Below are 14,490 nucleotides of genomic sequence, written 5' to 3'. Positions count from 1 at the left end.
TTGGGGCTCTGAAACCACAACACTAAACCTGATGTGTCAATTCCACTTTATCCTACTAAAAGTTGCTAAATGAGTCTGTCTGTTCCACTACATGCAGAAAGCTTCTATAGACAGTAGTGAGGCATAGGGAATAGCTTAGCAACCGGGGACTCCACTTGGCTGGGGCCATATACACACCCCTCTCCTAACAATGCACTTAACAACCGGTGGCAACTTAGGATACCCCCACACCTGCCAATCTGCACATACATCTCTCTTCAAATAATGAAATAAACCAATCTCTTCTCCCCGGTAAATCATAAGAAACTCCCTTTTTGTGAATAGTTTCTATGCCAATATAGAATAGAGGGCCAATCAAGCCCAAACCTGCCTGGCTGCATGCAAAGTAAAACAAACTCTGTCCCCTACATGAACTTTTAGGAAAAAATCTTCTATTTACTCCCTTTTGTCTATGCCTATCAAGTATGCATGACTAAAATATGATACATTCTGGGAAGGGACACACACATGAGCACAAACTTATATAATCCAAGCCTATCAATTAAGACAGAGAGCCGCCAACTCTATACCCCTGGACAACAGAACTCCTTCTCTTGAGTCCCATATAATACTGAAGCTCCTGAGTGTCGTCAGTCATGTAGCTTGCTGTAGCTACCACATGATCTACCAGTACTGTCTGGGTATCTGTCTAGGTTCTGGAGGGGATATTAGCATATCTGTGTCTATGGCAGCACTGCTATAATGGCCAAGGTGTGGGAACTACCTATTATTTCACAGATGAATGCTCAGAAAAAGAGTCTATGCACATGGTAGAAGACTGGTGAGCTTCAACAGTAAAGTCTGTAATATGTGACAAAATGGAAGAAGCTCGGGAACTCACGCTAAGTGAAACAGACCAGTCACAAGTACAAACACTGCCCTAGTCCAGTTAGAGAAATCTAAAACCATCTCATTAATGGCTCCAGGGGTAAATGGCTGTTGCAGAAGGTGGAGAATGGAGAGGTAGGGATCAACAAGCATAAATTTTCAGTTAAGCAAACAAAACACTCCCAAGATCTGCTGGACACCATTTTGAAAGACCTTCTGAAAGACTGTTTAGGAGTGGAGCTTATGTTACATGTTGTTACCGCAGTGAAATAAAACTCTAAACCAATACAAGCTGCCCTGACTTTCCTCCCAAACCTGAGGTATGAAAGGGAATCAATCTCAACAAGGTAAACAAAGGAGGGGGTTGTTTTCATGCAAAATCCAATCATGGTGCTGTGGCTCAGGTGTGGCTCACCTGATCACCTCGTGGCCACGGCTGCACAGATGGAACTTCTCTGCTCACCTGAAGAGCCAATCATCCATTCAAAAGGCCCTCTTAATCTTCAGAGGCTAGACTCCAGTCACACCAGAAACCACACAAGTACCTAACCCTAAACATACTTTTTCTTTCACATACATACCCATGGCAAAGTTTAATTTAGACAGAGTAGTTTCCTTAGTTCCTTTCCTGTTGCTGTGATAGAAATGCCCCAACAAGAATAACTTAAGGGAGAACGGGTTTTTGGCTACAAGTCCAGCCCATCACTGTGGGGAAGTCAAGGCAGCAGGAACGTGAAGCAGCTGTTCACTCACATCCACAGGCAGAAGCAGAGAGCAGTGAATCAATGCACGCTGGCACTCAGGCCATGCTATCCATCCTTACAAGTCCAGGATGCCCTGCTATGTATAGAGACAGTGCTGCAAAATGGCTGGATCTTCCCACCTCGATTAAGGAAATTAAGACAATCCCCCAGATATACGCACAAGCCAACCCAATCTAAACAATCCCTTCTAGATGATTCTAGATTGTGTCACTTGACAAGTAATCTAACCAGCATAGTAAGAGATAAACAATAACTAATCATAAATTAGAATAAATTTAAAAGCACACTGTATCAAAAGATAAGATGCTTTTCTTTTCTAATTCAGTTCAAAACTTCTACCCTTTTATAGAAAGGGCCCACTCAAGGGTTTCTCTTTGGCAGATTCAAACCACAGCATCACTATTCCTGTGCTCTGGGCACTGAAGCAAAAGCAACATGATCACGGACTGGCAAGCAACCCCAGCCCGATACAGCAGGTACCACACACAGAGTGGATCCACTGTACAAACGAAGATTCACATCTCAGGTGGGGTGACATCTCACCACACACTGTGCAGAATGGCACACAGTTGAAAATGGATGAGTTTCTGGAGCTTTCTATTTAATATTTGTAGACAGAGGTTGGAGACTGCCAAGTGAAAACAGAACATGAAATAACAGGTTTGAGGTATGTCTATATTATGCTACCTCTCCTGAGGAGGGATAAAGAGCTGCTAACCCCTGATGGCCCCGAGCAGGGAAAGTGTATGACAGACTCCCTTAGCACACATCATGTATGAAGGACCCTGGGGGAGACAAATCCAAGTTCAAATCCCTGTTCTGCTATCAACTACCTCCACAGCTCCAGACAAAGACTTTTCCATTCTAAGTGTCTGGAAGTGAAACAGATTCATTAATTCCTACTTTTCAGGGTTCAGGGGGAATTCTCAGAGGCTATGTAAGTGATAATGACTGGCTTTGGCATGGCACCCAATAATTGGATGTTCCTGGGGTCAAAAGTGGGAGATAGCTCAGTAAGGTGCTTTTTATGCAAGCAGCGGGCCCTGAGTTACATCACCAACACCCACCGAAAAGCCCTCTATATGCAGACCACCCCCCAATTGCAGTTAGTCTTCATTGCATGATTGATCATTATTAGATCCCACCAAAGTGCAGTCTTTGACACCAGGAAAAGCAACAAAGTCCTACTCAAAGCAGAAGATGCTCTCTTGATGCCTGTGTGCTGGGCTGGCATCTGGAATGAGTTTTTAAATGTATCTATGGATGCCCAGGGGAACTGGGGAAGGTGCACACCCTGTGTGCTTGGGGCAGTTGTTCTCCAGCTATAGCTACCTGAACAAGTCATGGAATACCAGCCTGAATGCAGAAGGTTATTCTCCAAGGAAAACCACAAGCCTGTGTGCTTTAACAGTGGACCAATTTTTTTTTAATGTGGAAAACTCACTCCATGTGCTTTCCATCGTCCCATGGCTACAGGCTGGATTCTGGCCTCTGGTCCACAAAATGCTTTCATGGCTATGATTTCATTCAACCCACACAAGCAATCCAGCAAGTTGGACATTTCTATCACATGTCTAAAAGATGACAGGTGAGACAGCATGGCCTTGGACTCACAGAAATCCATCTGTCTCTTAACTCTGTCCTAGGATTAAAGGCGTATACCTCCTAGCTGCTGGCTGCTGGGATTAAAGGTGTGTGCCTGGCTTCTAAGGCTTGTGGCTGACCTTGTTTTCTGACTCTTCAGTCGAGCTTTACTAAATCATAACAATATATCACTACAAGGGATTAAAAAAAACCATCTCGTAGGCCCCAGAGCTGTGCAGTCACTGAGTCAGGACTGAAACCAAGTGTGTGACTCTGAGGAGGCTTTTGAAGAGATTCCAGCCTCTTTCAGCACATGTTCAAGGGGTAACAAAACCCCAGTTAACCACCAAGCAACAGGCAACACCAACTGCCTCACTGGAAAACCTGGGTTTCTCCTCTGGTCTTCTTCCATGACAAATGACCAGGTCATACAGAGAGGAAGGGCACTGACCAAAGGGCCCTGGGATCAAGCATCCAGGGAAGGGATTTCAGGAGACCCTGTAGCTCTGCCATTTGACCCTCCATTCCTCACCAGGACACTGCCTTCCACCAGAAGACAACAAAAGCCCCACCCAGAGCAGGTCTGTAGCTGGGCCTCTGGATTCCCCACTGAGAACTTGGACTCTGAACAAAGAGAGCCCACTGCTGAGTCATTTTTTTTGTTTTCTCAGCTTGATGGAGATACATAATCCACACAGGGAACAATATACCCATTCAGGACACACAATTCAATGACTGTTCATGTATCCAGAATTGTGTGACTGTCACCACAATCGACTAAAGAATATTTCATCACACTCTGTCTCCCACTCCCCCTGCCATGAAACCTGGAACCCAACAAATGCTGAGTCACTGACACAGACCAAACTTGGCAAGACATTTCTCCAGGTCTGGTCCTGGGAGTGCTCCCTTCTGAACCACTCAGGGAAGTGACCTCCAAAGGGCAATTTCGGTGTCCTGGGAGATGCTCCACGGGTGAACTCTAGGGATGTGCATTTAACAGGGCAGTCCTGAAGCACAGTCATCTTGGGAGTATATTGTTTTGCTATTGGTTTGCAGTTTTTGTTTTTCCAGAGGTTTTGAGATAGGGTCTCACCTGACACTCAAAATCTCCCTCCCAGGCTTCACCAGTGCTGAGAGTACAGGGGGATGCCACCACACCAGCTGGCCAGTCCTGTTTTGTGCCCCCTCCCTGTGGTAGTCAGGCAAAGCCTATGAAATCCTGGGCTGTTATTTATAAATCAGTAAACAAGATAGCCAAGGCTTCAATGGCACTTAATCACACTGCTGAGGTTGTATCAATACTTTCACAGCTTTGGTGAAAAACCCATGGGCTCTTTGTGGGGATTTACCATGGTGCTTTGTAAGGAAGGGAGAATATCAGCAGCCTGAACTATCTTTCAGAAGTAAGGTGGAGTACTATGTTCTCCTCTGGGAGGCCTTTAATGAGGCAGGCATGCTGCAAGTCTGTAAGCTGGGGGCGGGGGGGGGGGGGGCAGGGGCGGGTACTGCAGTAGGGAGTAAGGTGGAGTGCTGCAAGTCTGTAAGCCCAGCACTGGGGGAAGGGGAGAACAGGACTGCAATAGGAGGATTCTCAGAGAAAACAAACAAACAAAAACAAAGGACTGAGGACAAGCTATGAGATGAGAAGAAATGGGAAGGGAAGGAGAGGGGGGGGGCAGTGTTGGGACAACAGAGAAAGAAAAAGCAAGGGCTTTGCATCTGAGCTATAATCATATAATACCTGTTCATGACTTGGAGACAAGTCCCAGCTACTGCCATGGCCACTTGAGGCTCTTTGCACTCAGTTCACAATCAGGTGAAAGGTAAATGCACCAGATACTTGGGAAAACAGAGATGTCATTTTGTTTTCTTCATCCAAACTCATGTCAGGAAGCAGGTGGGTGCCAAGTGAAAGAGCAGGGCGGAGAAGCCCAGCTCTGAGACACCTCCAGGAATTCTTACTGCAGGGCCCTCCAAAGGGCCCCAATTCCTTCAAGCCCAACAATGAAAGCTTGTCTCTCCGAGCCATAAGGAGCACAGTCTCTACTGTTTACTATTTCAAGGAACCCTACCACTCAAGAGCTTCACTATGTAGATATACACTGTGCCCTCACTCAATCCTCTCCGTAACACCAGGAGCTGGCACAAAGACTACCCTCAGTTTATGGACAGGACACATGCATAGGACTTGCTGGACCTGCAGAACCAGGACGAGGAAAAGCTGGCTCCCATTCTCACCATCATGGTCCAAAGCCACTGAGCCCTTGCCTTGGAAGTGTACAGTGTACTGAACGTTGGTGCCCCCTCCCCCACAGACACACAAGCTGAAGCCCCGACCCCAATTAGATGTTGCAGTGGTTAAGTCTGGTTGTCAACTTGACTGGTCCTTGAATCAACTAAAAGACACATCTAGTTGGGAATGGAGAGTTGGCTCAGTAGTTAAGAGCGCTAGCTGCTCTTTCAGAGGACCCCATATGGTGGTTCACAACTATCTACAACTCTAGTTCCAGGGGATTTGATATCTTCTTCTGGCCTCTGTGGGCACCAGGTATACCTGTGGTACACAGATACATGTTGGCAAACATTGACATAAATAAAATACTTTCATAAAGACATGCCTGGTCTGTAAGGGCATTTCCTGGGAAGATTAAGAGAGGAAGAGCCCCCTCCAGGTGGACAGCACTAGAGAGGACAGTGCTCCTTTTGCCTTCCTGCCTTCAATTCTGCTACTGAAGTGCTCAGCTTCAAGCACTCTTTCCCAGCAGCCCATAATGACGATGACAGAGCCTCACACTTTCAGGCCTCAGGAGACTAAGGCAGGGTGAATTGAGACCACCTGTGCTACTGGGAAACATACCGGCACAATCAATAACGTGGAGAAGAAATTGCACAGGAACTCCAGGAGGAAGGGCTCCGATGGCCGCAGCTTCCCATCAATGCTTATCATCTTTGGGACTTCTGGAATGAGGCCAATGGCAGCTTTGAAAAAAGCATCAGCTGCAAGAGAAAATCAGAAGATGAACGCTATGAAAAAAATTCACGGGCTCTTCTTTAGACTGGCCGGGGGTCAGTCTGAGAGCTGCATGGAAGTCAGACAACCTTGAGGGTTCAGTTTAGCCAGTGAGTCCAGCTGAAGGTTCTTCAAACCACCATGAATGAGGCATTGATGTTCCTATGGCAACCAGGAAAATGTGTAGCTACACTGCCTTAGATTGAAGGACTAAAACAGAGCACAGACTTTTACAGACAGTCTAGAAAAGGGACTAAGGAAATGGCTAGATCAGTGAAGTGCTCTCTGTGCAAGCACAGGGGCTTGAGTTTGGATACTCTGTACCAACAGAAAAGTTGTTGCAGCAGGATGTGCCTATAATCCCCACACCAGCATAGTGAAAATAGGAGGATCCCTGGGGCCTAATGATCAGCCAGTGTAGCCAATCAATGAGCTCCAGATCCAGCTGATAGTCCCTAGCTCAAAAAATAAGGTGAAGGGTGAAGCAAGATACTTGACATCAACTTCCTGCCTCCACACACATGCTCCAAAGTAGGCACTTATGCAGACACACGTGCATACACCCACATGAACATGTACAAAACACACACATTAGTCACCTGATCTAGAACCTAGCCTGGATTGTATGGTATGTATGGAGGGCTGTCACCAGGGACACTTCAAAGACTGGAGATAAAGTATGAAGTGAGAAAGAGCTCATTTTACACCTGTGTAGGTGGAAGGTTCTGGAGTGGCTGGCAAAGTTATTGCTCAGAGCCTGGTCTCAATCTCTTCTAGCACAAAGAAACAAACACTGAGCTAGGCACTGTGGCACAAACCTATAACCCTGTGCTCAAGAGGATAAGGCAGGAGGATAGGCGCTGTAACACAAACCTGTAACCCATACTCAAGAGGGTGAGCCCAGAGGACTGTGAGATCTAGGACAGCTTAGGCTACACCGGAATATTGTGCTAAAAAATACGCCAACATACACTGAGTTGTCTGAAGGAATGAATGCCTGCCTACATACACACATGTATTCGAGTGCATGCATGCACACATGAGCATGCACACACACATGCAAGCACACACAGAGCTCTAGAGATATCTAACCAAATAATAATTCCAGAGAATTATTAAAATTACTTGAAAAATAAAGAGATACAAAATAATCTGTAAAATAAGAGACTTCCAAAGATGGGAGAGAGCCGAGAGAGCTGGAGCACGGGATCCCTGGGGAAGGTGGGAAGAGGACTTCTTTGTAGACCTGCCAAAGTACTGACCATGAGAAAAAGCCTCAAGGCAAAGCACTGGCCTGAGACAGAAACCCTTCTACTGCTCAGCAACATCAAATGTGTTCACGGACCAGTTCATTTTCCACCAGAAAATGACTTTCAGTGACACGCAAGAATGCTGCAGCAGGGTGTAAAACCCCGGGTTAAAGCAGTAACCCCAACTGCATGCCTGAGGGGCCGGCTTGATGGCAGATGTTGGCTTCCCAAGAAACAAAGGCTCACAGTTAACAAGAAAATCATGTGCCTGAACTTGAGAAGGCCTGTAACTTACCTTTTTTCTTCAAGGAAAGATAACACACCATGGAGAGGCTCATCATGGAGCTTCCTGTGAGGTGAGCTGAGCTGAACTCTGGAAGCTTCCCTGCCAGGCTGGCTCCCACATCCCCGACTGTCTGCCTCTCTGCATCCCCTACTTTAAGTTACTACGCAGTAGTAGCAGCAGCAGCTGTAGCAGCATAGGGCACTCCAGTGGGCACTAGGGAAAATACTGGGGGAAAGAGGGAGAGCAAGAGCTAACATCATAAAATTAGCCAGGGGATCTACACAGGAGGAGCCTGCTCAGTTCTCCGGTCTAGAATGAAGGAGCTGCTGACCTCATTCATGTTGAGGACAGAGGTCATATAGGGCTAGAAAAAAGGAAGGTATCCCACTTAACCTTCTAAGTCTCTAAAGGCAAACTCCACTCTCCTCTAGAGAAAGGCAGATCCTTTCTTCTGTTCTGCCAAAGTGGGGTGTCTAAGAAGCTTTACAGTGTATCATTTCTCCCAGCACTCCTGTATTCAGACAAGCAAGCACAGGAGGGAACAGCTTAACTACAAAACAACCCCTCTTCCAATAATGCACACTGCCTGTACTATGCACACTCACACCTCTCTCTAAGACATGCACTCCGCAGCGGCCAGCTGTAACCTCAAGCTCCCAGCTGTATCTAAACCTTACTCTGAACACTGCAGTAAGTCTCTCCTCCCCTTCAAGACTCAGGGACAGTTTTATCTTACTCTATGTATGTCCCAGTGGAAGTAGGAAGGTTGATATGGGTTCAGCTAGTTTTAAGTACATATGTAATAAGGTAAACTGTCCTCAAAGTGAACCTTTATGGGAAATCCCATGAAATTACCAGACTATGTCTAAGCATAACTGGGCATGAAAATGATTAAAATCAGGTGCATAATGGAATATATGCAGTGGAGAATGGTTCTTTAACATAATCTGTCAATCAAAGAACCACCCAGACTATGTTATGTTCCTCAGCAACCAAACTCCTCCTCTTGAACCCCACAAAAGGAGGCACTAAACAATAACTTGGGTCAAAGAGTATCTCACCTATGTGGCTCCCTGTTATTCTCCGCAGTATATTCCATCCCAATCTGTACTATCATTTTAGATAGACTGTTGCTGCTTTGTAATCTGTAAGCAACTTTATTCCATTTTTTTTTCATTTTTATTCATGTTTTTGAGAATTCCATACAAAGCATTTTGATTATATTCACCCATCCCTACCCACCCTGCTTTGGGTCCTCTTTAACCCATCAAGTACAGTTTGGGACACCCAGGAACTCTTAGATATGTGGCATTCATTGGAGAGTGATCAACCCATTAGGGGCCTCACCCTTATGGAAAACGGCATCTCCCTTATTTCCTTCTTAAATAAAATGCCAAGAATCTAGAAATACCTGGCTCTGCCCCTGAAGAAATATATAAGAAAATCTAGTCTGATTATTTAAAATGAAGTTTTATGTTATATATACTTGACAACAATAAAAAAAGAAAAAAGAACCAGAAATATCCCCAACATCACCCTGCTTCCTAGCCCTTCCAGTTGTCCCAGCACAGGCAGGTGGCTGTCTCCTGCAGAAGCCCACTATCCCCATGCCTGATGACTCTGCTGCACTGGAAAGCCTGCTGAAAATCATGGGCAGGACGCTCCGCAGGAACTAAAACTGCTCCAAACAACGTGGAGGATCACTTATGTTTTTCTATTTATGTGTTTGTTACCAGTGGCCCAGAAAATGTGCCTATTATTATATCCCACTAAAGTGGCAGCAGCTTTGTCCCTTGGCTCCTGTCACTCACCCCACCCAGCTCCTATTCTAATGCAGGAACCCAGTTATTTAAGGGCTAGGCACACATGGTTCCAAGGCAAATTCTTTATCCATTCCCAGAAGGCGCACCCCATCCAGAAAATGTCTGGGAGATTTCTCCATGTCAGCTTAGTAAACAGAACTCAGGAAAAAGAAAAGAAAGAAAGAAAAAGGCTACAAGTGAAAACAGGTTTTCCTTAGTCAGAGTTTGAAGAATCTGTCAACAACACATTTCCTTTTTAAAAACAAAAACAAAACCCTAAAAACTGTAACATTTAAAATTTCTAACAGACCGGAGTTTTCACTATGTTGAGCAGACTGTAACCAAACCCTTAAGCTAAAGCCATTCTCCTGTCTCAGTCTCCAAAGTAGTTGGGCATTTCAGGTGTGAGTCACTGTACCTGGCTAATGTTGATATCAAACAGCACTTTGTAGCTATTCCAAGCCACAGAAGATAATGCCTTCAAGAGAAAATGAACTGCATGTGATTTCGAAAAAAGAAAAGACAACAAATAAAAGGAGCAATCAGATTTCATTCATAAAGAATGCTATCCTGGGCTGGGGTGTGGCTCAGTTGAGGAGTGTTTACCCAGCACACACCAGTCCCCAGCACCGCATAAACCAGGTGTAGTGGCACTTGCCTGGGACTCCAGCTCCCAGGAGGCGGACAGGTGTTCAGGAAGTTAAGTTCATCTTGGACTATGTGCCGCGTGAGGCCAGTCTGGGGCACAGAAGACCCTGGGTCCTCCCCACAACTCCCCACAAAGAGGAGAAGGCACAAAGTCTCACCCGCACCTCAGCATGGCACCTGGCTCACAGTCAGTCTTCAGGTATTTGCTGCTGCTGCAATTCCTTGCCACCTATCTCATGCTTCCCTCCCCAGGCCCTCCTTGGCTACATGGTGAGTTCAAGGCCAGCCTGTGATACACGAAAACTTGTCCAAGAAAACAATTATCCCAGGTCCCTGCTGTCATATGGAAGGTCTTGGGTTAGGAAAGAACTGCACTAGCCTAGGGCATCTCACTCTATGGGGACTGAGTAGGATCCTGGTCTGCACTACAGAGCACATGTGTCAGAGAGGTCCTCTCTGAGAAGCTCCCCCAGGAAACCAGGCCTGCTCCAGGGTCCAAGGTTTCCAGACAAGCCTATTGCAATGATCTCGAGACTGCTGGAAGGTTTCCCATGATGCTCCAGAGCTTCTTCTGGCTTGAGTGGGTAATGCAGTGGCCTACCTGAGGAGTCCACTTTCTGTTCTGTACCCATCTCCTAAATCTACCTGTCTGAACAACAGGATGACATGTTCTAAGAGAAGGGACAATTCTTAGAGAGCTTCAAAATGCTCAGAATTAAGACTGTAGACATACTCACTGTCAGCCAAGGGCAACAATATGGAAAGGGTCCAAATGTTTTCCAATAAAAGGAACATTTAAGGAGGTACTGAAGGAGACATAAGGAAGGAAAACTAATTTACAGCACTTCCCAAACCTGAGAAGTAGAATCCTTGACAGCCATTACAGTGAGTCGGATCTGTGTATATGGTGTGACAGGTGGGGGCCAGGCAAGACTTCCTGGTGAGCCAGAAAGGCTAATGGACAACAACAGAAGACTCCACTCTTTCCTTTCTGAGGAGAAGATGGCATGTCAAATGAGAATACAGACGGATGAAGAGAGAGACAAAAGAGACAGGCACAGAACACAAAAAGAATAGGCTTAAAATTGTGGGGTGGGCTGGAGATTTGGCTCAGTGGTTGAGAACATTTACTGTTATGATAAAGCATATGGAGAATCTTGGCAGATTCCATGGCACGTGAGGGTGACCAAGGTGGAAGATAAACATGCCAGGCAGACAGAGCTTAGCAAGAAGTTTTATTAGTAAGGGAAAAGAGGAACAGGAGAAAAGAGAAAGAGCTAAAGAGACACAGAGACAGAGAGAGGACAGAAAAGAAAAGAAGAGGGAGACAGAAAAAGTCCTGTCTGCCCCAGGGGAACAGTAGAGAGGGAAAGAGAACTTAAGTGGGCAGGGTCTTTCTTTTAAAGGGGTCCTTTGCACCTGAGTCCAGACTAGTAGTCATGGAACCCTGGGCTGACCAGGGTACTGCCTGAGTGCATTCTGCCAGGTAACTAAGGCAGGCCAGCATAATGCCTGAATCTTTACACTTATTGTTCTTATGAAGGACCTGAGTTCAATTCCCAGCACTCACATGACAGCCAGCAACCATTTGTAACCCCAGTTCCGGGCAATCTGATGCCTTCTTCTGATTTTGTTGGAGCCCATCATATATGCGGTACACATACATACATACAGACAAAATTTGCCATACAGAAAACATAAAATAAATCTAAAATTTAAAAAGGAGGGGGGTAGAGTGCCCAGGATAGTCCAAGACATACTGTATAGCCAAGGATGACCTTGAATTTCTGATCTTCCTGCCTCTACCTCCAGAGTGAGGGGATTACAGGCATGTGCCACCATGCCCATTTTTATATAGTGCTGATGACCCATGCTAGACAACCACTCTACCAACTAAGTTACATCCTCAGCCCTGCAATGGTTATTTTTAATGGGTATATGACTGTGGAATAATCCTTCTATACACTGTGAAAATGTGTTGTTCTCATTGCTAATAAAAAGCTCATTGGCTGATAGCTAGGCAGGATTTTCAGGGCAAAGAAAATGCCCAGAAGAAGAGCAGAGTCTAAAGGTCTTGAGGCAGACCAGTAAAAGCAACATGGAAAGTTTATAGATGAGGTAAATGAGCCTTGGAGACAGCACAAAGACTAATAGAAATGGACTGATTTAAGTTGTAAGAGGTGGCTGGAGACAAGCCTAAGCTATCAGCCAAGCATTTATAATTAATAATAAGCCTCTGAGTGGTTGTTTGGGAGCAGCTGCTGGGATACAGAGAAATTTTGCATACAGTATATAGAAGAAAAGAACTGAGGAAAAAAGATGTCCTGTTAATAACAAGTTTTTGAAGGAAGGAAGCAGGGGGATACAGAGAACATTATTGGAATCTTTTCTTTCTCTTTTGGCAGTACTAGGGATTGAACCTAGAACCCCAGGCAAGCAAGACAGAACCTGTAACGACTGAGCCACAGCCTTACTGAAGCCTAACAAAGTCCTATTGCTAGAATTCTTTCAAATGTGCACTCTGAACTCCTTTATAACAAAATGTGAAACCACAGATGGCTTATATTTTCAACAAGATCCAGGCACACCCCCTGAACACCCATGATAACATACATTAAGATAGGACTGTGATAGGAGCATGTTCGTTACCCTTGCTGTTTGCAGTGAAACCCATAACTCAGTGTATGAATCATGAGTAACAACAGTGAAGTCTTAACTCAGCCACCTTCAGCTGCCATTTTTGCTCTTTCATAAAGCATTAGGCTAGGGCTAATGGAAGACTTCACTACTGCCAAACAAACAATATCACAAAGCATCTAACTCACTCCCAGCCTTCCAAGCTTTCAGAGGTCATCCTGGCCAACCCAGCTGGAAAATCAACCCAGTCCAGAGAGATCGAGGAATGAAGACATCACAGTTTAATATGACAGGACCTAACAAGGGGTTGCAGACCTCCTCCCTTAAACATACTTCATTAAAGCAGGGCTCTTACCTATGAGAATAATTCACTCTCCCAAGGTCCACAGTCACTGCAAAACATCTCTAGCAGTCTCCAATACTCCCCATCTCTGTGTGGCTTAGGTGTAATGACAGCATCAATACAGTAAAAGCTAGCAAATAAAACAGATCAGCACAGGCTTTGGGGTGGAGATAGCGCAGCACCTGTTGCATACCCATGAGGACCTGAGGTAGAATCCCCGTACACATAGGAAAAGTCTGATGTGTAAACAGACGCTTGTAACTCTGGTGCTGGAGAGGCAAAAAAAGGAGAATTCCTGCTGTTCAACATGAGCTCCAGGCTAGTGAGACCTGCCTCAAAAAACAAGGTGATGACTCTTGAGGAACAAAACCTGATATTAACCTCCAACTCCACATGCAGGTATACACATAGGTGCAGGTACACACACACACACACACACACACACACACACACACACACACACACACACACACACACACACACACACACACACACACACACACACACACACACACACACACACACACACACACACACACACACACACACACACACACACACACACACACACACACCCCAGATCCTGACAACTTGATATATTGCAACCAAGACATACAGATGACTTTGTCGAGGCCACATGGTCCAGAAGCCAGCTGGCCACCGAGGTTTAATCCCGCTACTGCCAACCTGGGCTTGTGTAACAGAAACTGTTCTGAAAGCAGTTAAGTTTCATGACATAAGGGCCACTGTTTCAATGATGCTAAAACAGAGAAAGCTTTACAGAAGTACAAATGCCTAGAGACAATTAAGTGGCATATTCATTACTGCTTAATCGTTACCAATGACAGCTTAATATAACCTTGACTTTGCCACATGGATTCGGCAACATGCCCTTTCCGTTCACGTTGGACATCAATATTTAATGTGAAGGTCCACTGGAGACATATAAATAATTTCCAGTTTCATCAGCACCAAACCAACATTCCCAGTGTCTATCTGCTCTCTCCCTCAGGGCTCTGCACTAAGCCAAGGTTGCTCTCAGCTCACACATTTACCTCCTATTTGTGGGTCAGAGCCCGGGTAGTGACTTTCTGTCCTCCCTGAAAGCTCCCAGTAGGTGGCTGGTCATTCTGTCCGTGAATAGCAAGCCTAGTTTTCCCTAATCACTAGCGATTAAGTATTCCCTATTTCTTAATTCTGACTCATTGTTTTTTATAAAACTTTATGGAGCCACAGTATGGTAGCTCATGCATGCAACCTCAGCACTTGGGAGACAAAGCAGGAGGATCTGGAGTT

At 45.4% G+C, this 14,490-nt stretch overlaps 1 protein-coding gene across 1 annotated transcript in view; it reads right to left on the bottom strand.

Annotated features, from left to right (window-relative positions):
- Vps35l (VPS35 endosomal protein sorting factor like) overlaps positions 1-14,490 on the bottom strand; it is a 99,808-nt gene that overhangs the window by 12,590 nt on the left and 72,728 nt on the right. The window contains exon 28 of the mRNA XM_051192792.1: positions 6,076-6,215. Within this exon, the coding sequence (XP_051048749.1) occupies positions 6,076-6,215 (140 nt within the window). The remainder of the gene's footprint in view (positions 1-6,075; positions 6,216-14,490) is intronic.

This window comes from Phodopus roborovskii, unplaced genomic scaffold (genome assembly GCF_943737965.1).
Source record: "Phodopus roborovskii unplaced genomic scaffold, PHOROB, whole genome shotgun sequence".
In the NCBI taxonomy this organism is placed as follows: Eukaryota; Metazoa; Chordata; class Mammalia; order Rodentia; family Cricetidae; genus Phodopus; species Phodopus roborovskii.
This window is presented reverse-complemented; position numbering and strand designations above follow the sequence as displayed.